The sequence below is a fragment of the Protomyctophum parallelum genome (assembly GCF_964188405.1).
Source record: "Protomyctophum parallelum genome assembly, chromosome: 13".
NCBI lineage: Eukaryota > Metazoa > Chordata > Actinopteri > Myctophiformes > Myctophidae > Protomyctophum > Protomyctophum parallelum.
Genome location: NC_139708.1, coordinates 47,627,067 through 47,643,680, shown reverse-complemented (window position 1 = coordinate 47,643,680; position 16,614 = coordinate 47,627,067). Strand labels below are relative to the sequence as shown.

The window sequence follows — 16,614 nt, the reverse complement described above, 5'->3', positions numbered from 1 at the left end:
CAGCAACTTCACGAGGCTTAACCCATTTAGACCTGGGATACGATTCTACAAATTGTCTTCTAAAATCCTGACAGTTTTCTGAACAACCTCGTGTTTCTATGTCAGTTGTTCTTAAACATTTTCATGTCAAGGTCCACAAGGACCCCCAAAATATATATGTAATAGGCCGCTGACCCCCATCTGAAAATATGTTGTTCCAGGGACCCCTCCTGAGCTAAAAACGTTCGCTCTGAAAGAATATATATTCAAAGATTTGAGCCATATTTTCGTGATTTTTCAAAAATAGCAGACCTACAAGCTATGAGCTTGTAGATCTCCAGATGTATACAGATGATGCTGTTGTACTTGCCCATGGTAAAAGCTATGCAGATGTGTCAATAATTCTAACCGTAGCCCTGACAAGCATTCAAGACTGGCTTATAGATTCATGTCTGCTCTTGAATGCCAAAAAGACAGTCTGCATGGCCTTCTTTGATAACTTTAAAATGTTCAAACATTGGGGTCATATACAAGAGTGAATTAATTAAACGAAAGCCTGATAGGTGAATCAGTACCAGAGCCACCACTCGAGACTGCGAAGTGCCGCAACGGCAAGCGACATTGGGCCAAAATGTCCTCTCAGTACAGTGTTGTGTAGCATGGAATGGCCTTCCTCTGCTTATAAGGGATTGTGCTACATTTCCATCTTTTAAATAAAATCTGAAAAAATGGTTGCTTGAAAACCAAAGCTGCAGCCATTCATGATTATTTTAGGTGTATTTATTTTTCATGCTGTGTTCCCTATGTAATGTTATGTAAATGTATTCCACTGTTTAACCAAAAACATGGCTTAAACATTTATTTTTAAATGACCTATACCGTTACCTTTTAGACTGACAAATTAATGTGTAGCTATATTATGGGTATGTGCATGCATGCAAGTGAATGGCAAAATCGAGTGTCAAAGTGAGTTTAATGTTATCTAATTTCGTTTAATGCAATCAGATAAGACTTTTCTGTTTGGATGTATGGGCTGTCAATCAGATAAGACTTTTCTGTGTAGTTCTTTGCCACTCAGTAGGCGTTCCTGCATGACTTCCTGGTATGATGATGATGTCACAGTGCATACCCTCTATAGAAGCCTAATCAGCAGTTGAGCAAAAAAATATTTTTTAATTAATTATTCATCTTTAATAATTTTATTAGTTAGAACATGTTTAAAAAAAAAAACGAAAATCTCGTCCGAACAAATAATTAGAAGAAAAACAACATAAAAGTGTTGTAAAACTGCCCTTCTTTCTAATTATTTGTTCGGCCCCAAAAAATTGCGTTTATTGTCATGAGTTGTCACCATCCGAGTTGGCTTTGTCCGAGACTTACAGTTCAGTCAGGACAACTCAAGAATGGATGGAATATATATTTATTGAATATAAGATGAGCAATACATTTATTATGGTTTGGCGATGTATTGGATCTGCTTTTTGGGTACTCAGATCAAGCGCATCAGTCCCGACCATAGGGACTCTAAACAGTAGATCCAAAACGACAGGTGGTAGCTGGGGTGGAGGTGGGTGAGCGAGCAGCAGGTTGTATACAGCAGCAAAGCAAGCAAGAAAGCAGAGGAATGCAATCCTCTGGTTAAAGTAACCGGTATGAAGATGGAGTGAGTGTGTGATTGGCTGAGTGAATCATGTGAATGAGAGCGTGATGCTTGAGGCGGCCCAATTAACGGCCGGCAGCAACTGCAATGAGGTTCCCTGACTGAACTTGCTCTGCGCATGTCTATGACAGGCACAAATGCTCATGTCTTTAAATAAATACTTTCTGAAACGTCTATGGGGAAAATGAATGGGAAATTCTCTTCCGGGCCGCTCTTCAGGGGCGCATCTATGCCTGGGATCCTGTCCTCTAGCTGTTTTTATTTTTTATATTGATCTAGATCATTCTGCATTCGGTGTATCATTGACCTGCAAATGTTTGCAACAATAAAAGATGTATTCAATAATGAATATTTACTTTGCTTGCTTTGCTTTATTGGGGCACGTGCATGTTCAGCGGTGGAAAGTAACTAAGTACATTTACTCAAGTACAGTTAAGTACAGTTTTATGGTATTTGTACTTTACTTGAGTATGTAAAATGTTCTGTACTTTTACTTCTACTTCACTACATCTCGGATGCAAATATTGTACTTTTCCTCCACTACGTTTATTTGAAAACTTTACTTGCTATAGTTAAGGTTCCAGCAAGCCGCCCCACTTCCGACTGTACTGTACTGTACTGTACTGTACTGTACTGTACTGTACTGTACTGTACTGTACTGTACTGTACTGTACTGTACTGTACTGTACTGTACTGTACTGTACTGTACTGTACTGTACTGTACTGTCACATCCGAAATCACACAATGGCTGCTAAAAATTCAGCTTCCCATCATGCAGCTGTGAAGCTCAACAGTGCCACTTTGGCACATGTTGGTACCATAAACATACATAGCCTGGGATGGACAGACATTGCTGTAGCTGTGGCTGCACGCACCACTCAAAAAGCATGCAATAACCACTTCAGGCCCGGACAGTTAGCTCAACTGTCTGGGCCCCTAGAGGCTGCTGAGCCAGGCTGACGGTGTGCCGAGGTGTTCGACCCCGATCCCGAATGCCTTCCCTCCCCCCCCCATCTCTCTCCCCATTTCCTGTCAGTCTACTTTCAATCAACTAGAAAAAGTGCCCTTCCGGGCACAGGTCTCCACCAGGTTATCCACAGATCCGTGCAGTTAGAGGTAAAAACACTTTTCGGCCAGTTATAGCGCCACCTTGAGGCTGAGTTGAAATTGTTCATGTGGCATTTCGTCCTCGGCCTAGTGGGAATGTGGGTGCACAATTTCACGGAAATCACGCGATGTGTTCATGATTTGCAGCATTGAGCAGCATTGAGCACTCCTGTGAACTTTGGAAGCCAATCTTAACCAATCAGGATGGAGTCTGATAAATCTGAAAGACCCGTTTCGTTGAATGGCTCTAGAGAGACTGTGTACCAATTTGCGTGATGTTTGGACAAAATCTGTAGGTGTACTGTGCAAAAACTTGTTTTGCACAAAGCGGCCTCCTGGTGGCGCTATAACAGGCCGTTCTGGAAAGTTTGGGGCAGAGGTTCATCGTTGGCATCCAGGGAGTGTGTGTGCAAAATATGGCATCGACCGGGTTAACGGTGGCCGAGATTAGCTGGTCACGGACACACGGACGGACGGACGGACGGACGGACACACAAACGGACGGACGGAGTGCAAAACATACTCTCCCCACATGCCTTCGGCCTGGTGGAGACAATAAAGGCAGAAAAAGCACAAAATCTTTAAGAATAACCAATTCAGCCCTATACCTTTTGAAAATGGCAGATCTACAAGCTTGTAGATTTGCTATTTTCAAATGACATTTGAAAACTTGAAATGAGACGTTCTGCACACTGAGAACATTCTATACTTTTGGTAACATTTTGATGCCAATACTTTTGTACTCGAGTACATTTTGAATTCCGGACTTTTACTTAACAAAAAACAAAGTATTTCTATATTGCAGTATTGATCCAATATCTTCCACGACTGGCTATATCCATGTGCTTCTATTCACGGTACATTACCCATTACAGTATACCCACATTATTCTTTCCTTCGGTCGCCAAATAATGTGTCCAAACCAATCCTCCTAAATTTAATCATGATAAATGGAGATTAACGCAATATATAACTCAAAGTAATTGGACATAATTCAAGTTTTATTATAGTACAAATTGTACATGTCACTCATGATGAGAAATAATGGTAACAAAAATAAAACGGCATTCGAAATACAGAGCATTTATGAGAAAACCCAAGCTATATTTACACATTATCATAACGTGTGGTTATAGAAAATAGTTTGTTTAATTATTCAATGTACTTGTTTTTTCTGTCGAGACAGATTATTATATTATTTATTTTATATTATTAACAAACAGCTGGGATAGAATATACAGCTACTGGATTTACATCTTTTGGTGCAATCGTTTGGCTAGTAGTCTGATTTATTATACACTCTGTGGATAAGGCGTTTAAAAAATGACTCATGTCCGTCCTTCCTTCTGCCCGTCTGGGTTCTGTCTGGGGTCTGTTTGTGTCCACTGAGTAACTGAGTAGGCCTCCATTCAATATTCTCTTAAGAGAGTCTCAGTTTGGTGCTCATTACTCTGTGATAATTGAGAGTGCAATCGAGTGCGAAAACGGATTCCACTAGTTCAAGGTGAAGACGGCGCTGGTGAGATGATTCATCCGTGCATTTAAATTCTATACAGATCTAACAACTACCTTCACCCTCTCTCTCTCTCTCTCTCTCTCTCTCTCCCTCTCTCTATCTATCTCTCTCTCTCTCCCTCCCTCTCTCTCTCTCTCTCTCTGTCTCATATATATATGACAAAAAAGGGACTCCTGCACATCCAAAAAGACCCGTAGGAGGTGCAAGTCTAGTTAGCAGGCATAGACATCGAAAAAGCACAAAAATAGCACCTGACGAAGCTCGCGGCGAAACGCGTCGTGCTAATAAATAAGTTTGATGCAGTAAGTTGCCCGTCTGTTTGGAGTGTGCAGTCCCTTCCTTGGAAGGTTTTTCTCTTTTTTGATTGATATATATACGGTATATCTCTCTCGCTCTCACATTCTCTCACATATCTCTCGCCCTCCCGTGCCCCGCTAGAAACGTTACTTTTCCCAATAACCTTAAAGATGGAGTGCCGTGATCCCCCCCCCAATCCTAAGACATGTTCATCAGATATTGTTACTTATTATATGAGGAGGAAGATTTTCTTTTTCCAAAAAAAAAAGTGTACAGTATTGGTTAAAATGACGGTCTTTATGTGGACACGCCCACCAGTTCATTAAGGCCTCACTCACACCTATAAGACACACTTGTGTCCTCATGTGTGTTCTGTGTGTCATGGCCGCCTCAATGCATTTCCAATGGGAGTCACATGGTTTCAAGACACAACCCACAGCTGTTAACGTGGGAGGAGAGGGGATGATATTGTGATGTCACTTATATATAGTCGGCACAGAGCCTGTATGACAGATAGACTCACGGCGCGGCTTTCGGAGACTTTTCACATATTGACATAACGCCATAATGCGGGTAACGCACTCACAATAACTATAAGGCCGTTATGGAATGGGCAAATGTAAAGCGTTAGGTTACAAGTTACTGCAAATAGTAATTTCGTTAGGTAACGTAACGTGATGTAAGGGCGTTAGTTACAACACTGCTTATCTATTATTATTCTTTCTCTCCTCCAATTGGCACGTTTGACTGTTAAGGTTTCAGCCTCCAGGAAGAAACCCTAAATACAAAGGGAAGACATCATTTCACATATAACAACAACCACACCAAGGGGTCTAATGAAGTACTGTCACCTCATAAACACAATGGAAAATCTTGGGAAAAAATAAAAAAATCAGGGCACTCCATCTTTAACAAGGGTTATTAAGTTAAAATGATGTTTCCACTTTATTGTCACCATCTTTTTCCAATGCAGGATAAATCTATCTCTGATAATGCAGTTTTCAGAGCTGTTAAAGAAGTGAGCTTATTGTTGTATAACGTAGCGGTCAGTGGCGTGCACATGCAGATATTTAGAGGGGCAGGTGCTCAGGTGAAAAAAGGGCACCTTGTGCAGCGTGTGGAACCGGCCGGTTGCCGTAATAGTGTGAGATTTACTGAACTCTACTGTACAGTGTACACTGTAAAAAAAAAGTGCACATTTGTCCAGAGGGAAAGGGGCAGGGGGTGCTCCCCCTAGTGTCTATCTGTGCACGCCACTGGTAACGGTTCTTACGTAAACCCAATGAATTAGAAACCAAAGTCTTATATATTTCATGTTAGGTATCTTTATATTACACACAGATCTATGAAGAGGTAAGATGCTGTACAAGAAGGCTATTGTAAGACTGTTTAAACATCAAACATAACATTGTTTTTTAAATGGACTGCGTACTGCGCTTAACACATTACGACAAGTAATGTCAGCAGTTGGTATATAAAATAAAATTCAAGGACGAATAATAATAATAATAATAACAATAAAATGAAAAAAACTAACTCTCCCCTTGTTACCCAACCCTAATTCCTAAATGAAAGTACTTACAGAAAAATGAACAAAACAAACAACGGGCCACGGCACTATGTTGTTAAGACGTGTCTGACCAGAAACAGCTATAGATCTTAATTTACCAGAGGCATCTTGGCACCTCTATAATCAATTGGGCTGGCTTTGCGACTGAATAACAAGTGTGGAAACACTTATATAACTCTCATCCGATTCCAGGCAGACGCAATCAAATGCTCTGTGTATTTGAGATGATGGCAAACATTCCATATTTGTAGCTGGACTTCCACCTCAACATCTTAGGCCTGGTTTTTTGTTCAGTCACCTGACAGAAGATTCCTTTCCCCGCACTCACAGCAAAATATATATATATATAAAAATTAAAAACATTCAGATATTGGCACACATATTAGGCTACTGTACTGTACAGGCAGAAACGATACCACATTTAGGCCGAGAGACAAAACTGTGCATCCAGCTTGTTCCGTTCATTGAAAATATTTCATATGTTTCAAAATATACAAAATAAAACAATAAAATATATATTTTTAAAACGTATATCTAAAACATGTATTTCTAGAGTCAGACCCATTTTTGTAACTTTTGAAACACATTTCTTCTTTTCAGGCATGTGGTGTCTTGGAGGATTTGGAGCTTGTGCGTGTGCGTGTGTGTGTGTGTGTGTGTGTGTGTGTGTGTGTGTGTGTGTGTGTGTGTGTGTGTGACCGTGTGTGTGTGTGTGTGGGTGTGTGTGTGGTGTGTGTGTGTGTGTGTGTGTGTGTGTGTGTGACCGTGTGTGTGTGAGAGAGAGTGAGGGGATGGGGTTGATGATTGGGGGGGGGTTACTACTAGTTTGCCGTTTTCTTGCGTAGGACAAAGTAGACGATTGAGGATATGAAGGTGATGGCGAAGGAGATCCAGGCGAGGATGTAACAGTGGCCGTACGAGCCGCTCTCTTCCAGGTGGAAGCGGTCTGTGTAGATGGACGCTGCGATCATAATGCATAGGCCTGGAGGGGGGGGGGGGGAGAGAGAGATATCAGTGGTGGGAAAAGTACTCGACAACGTTTGTAAGTATCAAAATACTACACAGTGGTGGAAAGTAACTTAACCCTTGGCCTACAATTCACGGAAAAAACGGAATTAATCGAAAAATCTAAACCTCCCGTTAACGGAAAAAACGGAATGACAATCAATATCAGTTATCGCGGGGTCAAAAGAGCAAAAATTAATATTTTTCGCTAATATCACTAATGTTGGATGTAATTTACCAAAAAACGGCCGAAATCCGCGTGATCGTGCGCTATCGTGCACGCGCGCCGTCTCTATGTGCGTCGGTGTAAAAAATGTGATATTTTGCGATCTTTTGGGGTTGATTTGAGGTTAATTTGACTTAGTTATGAAAAATATAGCATTAGCTTAGCAATCCGGACCAGCCAAACTATTGACTAGGGTCAAACTACTACAGGATGTTGTTGATCGTTCAACCGGAAGTGACTTAGGAAGATCCGTCTATTTTAGCCAAAATCAGCATAATGATGCTTTCCCACCATCTGTTGGCGAATCGAGAGAATACATTTGCAATGAATGAACAAAAAAAAACATCTCTTCAATCCACCAGATCTTTCTTGTATGTTAAAACGATGAATTAAAAATATGCCAATTTGTTACCCAAACAAAAAAATTGGGACTGGCATTCCAAGGGTTAACTGTTTTTACTTAAGAACTGTACTATTTTGAGGCCTTTGTACTTTACTTGAGTATTTCCAATTTCCAGTACTTTTACTTCTACTCCACTATACATCTCAGAGCCAACATTTTTACTTTTACTTCACTACAATTATTTGAAAACTTTAGTTACTAGTTACTTTGGCGATTTTGATACATTAAAACCACTTCAACCCTATACATTTCGGCCATTTGAAAATAGCTATTTTCAATCGATTTTTATTTTCAATAAAGTTTGAATTGAATTGAATTGACAAAAAACCAAGACAAAAAATGTTCGTCGACTACCTTTTTTCACTGATGAAAACGAATGGAAACTAAAATCATTAAGACAGCATCAAGGCCTGCCAAAATATATTTTAGTCGACTAACTAACTGTACATTTAGTTGACTAAAATCTTATATTTAGTCGACTAAAACTAGACTTAACACTAAAACATTCCAGGCGACTAAAAATGTGACTAAAACTAAGTGAAAACTATATTCAAATGACTATATGACTAAAACTAAAATCAAAATGTGCTGCCAAAAAACAACACTTAAGCGTTGAATACTCACATGCAAGGATCTGGAAGATTCCTGAGAGGGTGAACCTCTTTCCTTTCTCCAGAGTGAAGAGCTGAGCCACAAACACAAACAGACCCATGATGGAGAATATGCAGGCTAGCACCGAACTGGCCTGCACTGCCTGGAGGTATTCTGCAGGTGGCGCCAAAGAGACAGACAGACAGAGACACAGACAGAGAGATGGCAACAAGCTGAGTGAGTATTTAGTTCAGGCATTTTGAGAAATTTCCCCTGAACAAATTGCAACAGGTTTTTGTTTCATGTTGTTAGTAACAACATATTGCCGTCACCAGAAATGTGTTGACATCATCACATTTGGGCAAGTGGCTATGGCCATTTTTAGCCCAAGGAGTGTTTTCTCATGCAAAACAAATGCTTGCAATTGCAATTCTGAATCATGACAACCCCATAGTTTGACACATCACATGCTAAAGCAGAATGACATTTTGAATATACATATAAGTTGTTATTACATCACCTACTTTAGCATGTTTCAATTTGTTCCAACTTCCACCACTGGGATTTCTTTAGGACTTGTGACATGTGGTTACCTACATATTTATGAGCGTTTCTGTTTCAATTTGTTTTGGGTAAGACCACTTTTTTTGAGGTTTGGGTTGTGTAGTTACTTTTCCATGATGCAACTCCAAATGTGGACAAGAAATAAAAAATAACTGCTCCAGTGATTAGAAATTGATAATTCAAAATATGCTCCTCATTGACTTACATTGTAGCTAAAACAGCTCTCAAAGTCACTCTTTTAGTACGTAAACAAACACAAACAATGTTGATTCAGACAATATAGAGCATCACCAAAACTCATGTGGTTTTATTTTTTCATCAAAATGTTATCTTCCTGTTGATTTGTTCATTTTATTGGGAAGAAAACCCGGACTGGATCCGTGGATCCGGATCCAGATCGTCAAATAGTAAAATCAACAGGAATCTAACATTTTTATGAAACAATAAAACCACATGAGTTTTGGTGATGCTATATATTGTCTGAATCAACTTTGTTTGTGTTTTAGCTACAATGTAAGTCAATGAGGAGCATATTTTGAATTATCAATTTCTAATCACTGGAGCAGTATTTTTTTATTTCTTGTCCACATTTGGAGTTGCATCATGGCAAAGTAACTACACAACCCAAACCTCAAAAAAAGTGGTCTTACCCTTTAAGCCCTTTATTTTGCCACAAAATACCTGCACTATAGTGAGTACACACAATGGCACACCTAGTAAACAGTGGATGACATTGATTGCGTTGACACCTCTAAGAATGGCCCCTTCAAGAATGGAAGCTATGTTGTCACAGGTGTTTGTTACTTACAAACAATGTTCACGCATGTACGCAAGTGCATATTTAGAATTGTGAAACGCAGACTGGTTTTGTTGGACGAAATGCTGATTGAACTGTAGACACGCAACGTGACAGGACAGGAGTTATTACTGTAATAACACACATGCATATCACTATCTATGTAAAATAACGACGCTAATATTGTATGTTCGCATGCTTCGTTATAATTCCACTTGAGGCTGTGTGTGTACTCGTATAATAATGCATATAGACATGAGGCCGCCACACCCAGACACCCTATCCTCTCCCTGCTTGACTGAGGATGAATATACAGCTCGTTAATCTGTTCTAATCTATAGAGCACTGACGAAGGTCTTAGGACCGAAACGTTTGCTTTTTAAATGCACCATGAGCACAGAGCACCATAAGAGCATGATAAAATAAAATAAAATATATCTCAGTCTAAGGAGTTTTACTTCTTTTTCTATACGGTGAGCGAGTCTTTTCCTGTCAAAGTTTCCCTTATGTTTTTGAGACCACCGCTACCGTAGTGAAGTTTGAAAAAAAAAGGACGAAGAAAGGCGCAACAGTTTTCTCAGTGCTTCAATCTTTAGAGCGTCCCAGGAAATGATACCCAATGCATTTTTCCCATAGACATTTCAAAAGGTTTTTATTTAAAGACGGTTATACGCCGCGGACAAAGCCAACTGGAGTCGTGACAAATCATGACAATGAACACAATATTTTGGACCAAGCAAATAATTACAAAGAAGAAAAAACAACAAAAGAAGTGTTGTAACCTGCCATTTTCTTCTTCTTTCTAATTATTTCTTTGGCCAGAAAATTGTGTTAGTTGTCATGATTTGTCAGGACAAGAGGTGGCTTTGTACGATGCTTAAAAGGTCTTTAAATAAATACTATTTGAAAAGTCTATGAGGAAAATGAACAGAATAATTTCCTGGGCCCTGGTAGGGGGGCGCGACTATAGACTCTCTATAGACTCAAACAGGCCACTTTGACGACAGGTTGAACATGAGCATTGTTATACCCGTAGGGGGGAGAAATACCACAAAGACATTATATAAAATATAAAATGTCTTCAGAGTCCTATAGCTGCATGCAGATAATTAAGTGGACTATTTGCTGTATGAAGAATAGAAATATTCTTTGGAAGCCAAACTATTTCCGGTACATTTATATAGCGCTTTTGTCCAAAGCACTTGTAGATTGTGCATTACATTTATTCACCCATTCACACACACACTGACGGTGGAGGAAACCATGCAAGGCACCAACCTGCACATCGGGAGCAATTAGGGGTTCAGCGTCTTGCTCAAGGACACTTGGACACTTACTCTGGGGGAGGCCCGACTGTCCCGGGATCGAACTCGGAACCTCACGGTTGCCATCGTGTGTGTGTGTGTGTGTGTGTGTGTGTGTGTGTGTGTGTGTGTGTGTGTGTGTGTGTGTGAGTGTGAGTTAGTTACCTTGGGGATAGCTGGGGATGTTGGGGAGGTCGGTGTAGTTCCCTCCTACCCAGCGGGCCCACACATCAGTGGATATTTGTGCTCCAACCGTGGTCGTTACCCACCAGGCCTGAACAGGGAATGAGGCACAGGTGAGCCACATCATCGTTAGGATTGATGGCAGTGGTGGTAAGTAACTTTACTTAAGTACTGTATAACTTGAGTACAATTTTGAGGTATTTGTACTTTACCCCGAGTATTTCCAATTCCAAATAGTTTTACTTCTACTTTATGTCTACATTACATCTCAGAGGCAAATGTTGTACTTTTACTCCACTATAATTTATTTGAAAACTTACTAATTACTAGTAATAACTACTACTATAGCTACTAATTACTTTGTAGATTTTTGTTTACTATTACAAAACAAACATTCTAAAACGGTTAGTCCCCAATACGTGATTCTGATTGGCTGGTACCCGTTGTAAATCTCACGATAATCCACACCTTCAATCACTTTATATCATTCCCAGCTGAACCCGCAGCTCTGTAGCTGAACTGGGGAAGGGGAGCACTTGATTGCCTTACACACACTGGCCGTGTGGGGCGTCTAAGCACCGCCCGCGCTCCTATGACCTTGAATGTGATGTGGCTCCGGGCGGCCTCGTAAAAGACATCAAAAGCGCCTCCTATTCCCCCGTCACAGAGACTGGCCGACTAGTAGAAACAAGGAAGTGTGGCGAATGAATGGTGGCGCAAAGCGTAGCTACTTTTGTGAATACATATTTTCAGATGTGGGTCGGCGACCAAATACATATATATTTGGGGGTCCTTGACATGAAAATGTTTGAGAACGACTGACAAGGGTTTTTCATAAAACCGTCAGGATTTAGAAGGAATTTGTATAATCGTCCTCGGGTCTAAATGGGGTAATTAAATGTTTGACATGGACAGCCCATCCACAGCTTCATTGTTAAGATAATTTATTGTCATTATTTGTCAAACCGGGCTGTTGGCTTTGTCCGAGGCTTTACAGGTCTTTAAATGAATACTTTTTGAAAAGTCTATGGGACAAAATCAATGGCAAATTCTCTTCTGGTGCCCTGTCGTTCTGAAAGGGAGCGCTCTATAGGGTTAGGGATAGTGTTAGATCGAAATTATGGGAGGTCGGAATAATGACATGGCACCCATATTGTCACTGTTTGACATGTAACTGTATGGTTCAATAATGACATGGCACCCATATTGTCACTGTTTGACATGTAACTGTATGGTTCAATAATGACATGGCACCCATATTGTCACTGTTTGACATGTAACTGTATGGTTCAAGTGGTTAATTAAATGTACGGGTTTCGTTGCTAAACAGGCTTCCTCAAAGGAAAGCCTTGGAAATGAGAAAGAGGTCTTTATTCACGCGGAGCAGCAGATTGCGTAAATATGACTGACCTGCGGGGCCAAAGAAAAGAAGTGAATAAGTGAATTGCCCAAAAGAGGAGAAGGAGGAGGAGGAGGAGGAGGAGGGTGGAAAGTCTAATTAGTGAGCTTTCCGAGAACAAGGGTCTGTGTTGTTGGGGTTTGTCCTCAGCGCACCATGTTCTGACATGGGTGTGTGTGTGTGTGTGTGTGTGTGTGTGTGTGTGTGTGTGTGTGTGTGTGTGTGTGTGTGTGTGTGTGTGCGCGCTCCAGGCAGAAGGAAGGGGACAACAGTCAATGGATGGAATGCACATCTGTGCCGAACAGGGATTCCGCAAACACATTCCACACGGGCGGCGCTCTCGACGCTCAGGTATGCGACACTGAACTTGCGACGCACGACGCGACACACACACGCACGCACGCACGTTTTTATTTATTTAGGTAAAAGCATTAATACTAAATCTAAAAAAGTAACTAGTGACTAAAGTTTTCAAACAAATAGTATAGTGGAGTAGTGGACATCAATTCATGTTATTCACCAGTCTAGGGGCCTGATACATAACATAAAAATATGACGCTCCCGCCTTCCCCAACTCCCAAGCAGCCACTCAAACAAGAGTTAAGGGTGAAAACAAAAACAAGTATTACAAGTAGGGGTGCGGTTCGTAAAGTAATATCAAAATTAAAAGGTTTCACGGCAACTGATAGGCAATGTTAAATAAGTCAAAACAACTACAACGAAAATATTATCTTACCTAACGAAAACAAAACACAGAAGCTTACCTCCTTAACATAAACAGAGCGTAACATGAAACGGAACTCAAATTCACATAATCAGAATCGGACAGCAAAGCAAACAAACCAAATACGGGCGGTGGCCTGTTGGGAGCCGAGGAGGACGGGTCTGTCCCCTATACGTGCCACACTCTCTTCTGCTCCTCTCTTATATCGGGAAACTGAATCCGAGATGTAGTAACATAGAGTAGAGAGTAAAAGTATTGGAAATGACTCAAAGTAAACCTCATTTCCACCCTTGGTATGCAGGCCTGCTGCCTGACAGCTTCGCCCCCCACATCACATTTACAGTAGATGCAGGGCGCGTACGTATACAGTAAATAAACAACACAAGGAGTGATGACACCCCAGTCGATACTGTGTGTGTCAATAACTAATACTACCCGCCACAGAAGTATGACACCGATGTCATGCAATGTGTTCCCGATGACGGACGTTTTACTAGAGAGATAGAGAGATTAGGGCTGCAGGCCTTTAGCTGCATGATGAAAGGCAGAGCAGCATGTCAATCATTCACCAGTCAGTCAGTCAGTCAGTCAGTCAGTCAGTCAGTCAGTCAGTCATTCATTCATTCATTCATTCATTCATTCATTCATTCATTCATTCATTCAACTGGGCGTCCCAAGTCTGGAAATCCTGCTTCCTGCATGGTTATCCATCCTATAAATATCGGTACTGAATTCACCCTTTGTCAAGTCCCGCCCCTGGCTGTGCCCCTCCTCTTCGCACCCATTGGTTGCAGTATCGTGGTTGGACAACAATCCTCTCTCTCTCTGTTTTTCAGTTGCTTTTTAATTATTGATATTCTGTGGGCTAAATTCTTATTTTAAAGGAACATCACAGATGCAGCGCACGGTGACTGGGCATATCATGTTTGTTTTTAGTTTTAGCGGAACAAGGCAGAAAGTATGGGGTATAGTCAGCCAGGGACCAATCAGAAGGCTGGATCTCAATGAGCCTGTATAGACAAATTCCACTACCCAAAATCACTCGCTCACTCCCACTCGATCACTCCAGCATGGCGGTGTTATTTTCTGGGGACGTTTTTTAATTTTATTACCAGCTGCTGTGTAAGCACAGCTGGTCAATGTTCTCTCTGCTGTGCTTTCACGCCCACTTGCTGTATAGTTGAGACCTATTGAGACACACGGCAAAGTTTTTGGGGATCGGGACTCGAACCCGCGACACACTGTAGTGCTGGATCACTATAGAGTAGTGCCTCCTGAATGCACATACTGTACATAGACATATATATATATATATATATATATATTCACATGAATAGCTTTGTAGCAATCATCTATACGCGAGGGGGTTTGCAGGTGTGCATGTATACACAGAGACAACGCGAGGGGGTTTGCAGGTGTGCATGTATACACAGAGACAACGCGAGGGGGTTTGCAGGTGTGCATGTATACACAGAGACAACGCGAGGGGGTTGCAGGTATGCATGTATATGCAGAGACAACGCGAGGGGGGTTGCAGGTGTGCATGTATACACAGAGACAACGCGAGGGGGTTTGCAGGTGTGCATGTATACGCAGAGACAACGCGAGGGGTTTGCAGGTGTGCATGTATACACAGAGACAACGCGAGGGGGTTTGCAGGTGTGCATGTATACGCAGAGACAACGCGAGGGGGTTTGCAGGTGTGCATGTATACGCAGAGACAACGCGAGGGGGTTTGCAGGTGTGCATGTATACGCAGAGACAACACGAGGGGGTTTGCAGGTGTGCATGTATACACAGAGACAACGCGAGGGGGTTTGCAGGTGTGCATGTTGTGCTGCTTTACTTACATTATCGATGGTGGCGACTAGGAGGAGAATGATGCCTATGATGTGAAGGACAAAGATGGCTGCTAGAAGAATCAACATGGCTGCTGTGCTGTGGACAGAAGGAGAGAGAGAGAGGGCAAAGGGAGAGAATTAGAGAGAGTGTTTGTTAACCCATTTAGACTTGAGGCCGATTAAAAATAAATAATAATAATCAAGAGAGTTTTATGAAAAACCAGCCCCCCGATCTGAAAAGATGTTGTTCCAGGGACCCCACATGTCTGAGGAACCACATGGTTACACTTTAGTACCTGTAACAATGAAGAAACCTTGACGTGACCTATACACACACACACACACAGTCACACACACACACACACACACACACACACACACACACACACACACACACAGGCAGGCAGACACGCACACACACACACACACAGGCAGGCAGACACGCACACAGGTTTGTCACAGTCGAGGCTACACGTATATGACAAGTAACAAGGGCTCCAGTCAAGTTTGTGCCTGGTCTCAAGTCACACACACACACACACACACACACACATACATACACACACACACACACACACACACACACACACACACACACACACACACACACGGAGAACAAGGGCCAGTATCTGGCACCCACTCAGGGTGTGGCCTCGCTACTCCTAATTACTCTGGAGTTTGTAACTATAAACGAACTGCTAACGGGCTCCCACAGAAACGCAGAAAAGACTTCAAACAAAAGGCCGCGCGCAAGACAAGACAATTACGTATATAGGCCTATATATTGCATCAAAAAGGTAAAATATCTTGAGGGAGACATGTCCCTTAAGGACAATTGATTGATATACATATAAGATAAGACTCAACCACCCAGGGGTGAGAGAAAAGCCATAAAGTGGGATGCTGTAGTCTGTGGACGGATGAGTTGGGGCTTGTCTCGGGCCTTCCTACCAAACATGCCACTCCTTAAAATAACTGTAGAGAGAATACCTGCTCCTCCACTGCCTGGTGGCTCTCTGGAACACTCCCCATTCATTCTACCTGCTCCTCCACTGCCTGGTGGCTCTCTGGAACACTCCCCATTCATTGTCTCCACCAGGCCGAAGGCATGTGGGGAGAGTATGTTTTGCACTCCGTCCGTCCGCGTGTCCGTCCGTCCGTCCGTCCGTCCGTCCGTGTGTCCGTGAACAGCTAATCTCGGCCACCGTTAACCCGGTCGATGCCATATTTTCCACACACACTCCCTGGATGCCAACGATGAACCTCTGCCCCAAACTTTCCAGAACGGCCTGTTATAGCGCCACCAGGAGGCCGCTTTGTGCAAAACAAGTTTTTGCACAGTACACCTACAGATTTTGTCCAAACATCACGCAAATTGGTACACAGTCTCTCTAGAGCCATTCAACGAAACGGGTCTTTCAGATTTATCAGACTCCATCCTGATTGGT

At 41.9% G+C, this 16,614-nt stretch overlaps 1 protein-coding gene across 1 annotated transcript; it reads right to left on the bottom strand.

Moving 5' to 3' along the window:
* Positions 1-6,688: 6,688 nt before the first annotated feature.
* Positions 6,689-15,257, bottom strand: LOC310870004 (epithelial membrane protein 1). The gene is made up of 4 exons (XM_083781009.1): positions 15,176-15,257; positions 11,185-11,293; positions 8,389-8,529; positions 6,689-7,112 (listed from the first exon to the last, which is right to left on the bottom strand). The coding sequence occupies exons 1-4, from the start codon at positions 15,251-15,253 to the stop codon at positions 6,952-6,954; spliced, it is 489 nt and encodes a 162-aa protein (XP_083637135.1). The 5' UTR covers positions 15,254-15,257; the 3' UTR covers positions 6,689-6,951.
* Between the last annotated feature and the right edge of the window lie 1,357 nt (positions 15,258-16,614).

Coding starts and splice junctions, on each gene's coding strand:
- LOC310870004 (XM_083781009.1), bottom strand. CDS start 15,253: ATGTTGATTCTTCTAGCAGCCATCTTTGTCCTTCACATCATAGGCATC. Junction 11,294..15,175: donor TAGTCGCCACCATCGATAAT/GTAAGTAAAGCA, acceptor TTCCCTGTTCAG/GCCTGGTGGGTAACGACCAC. Junction 7,113..8,388: donor AATCTTCCAGATCCTTGCAT/GTGAGTATTCAA, acceptor CCCCCCCTCCAG/GCCTATGCATTATGATCGCA.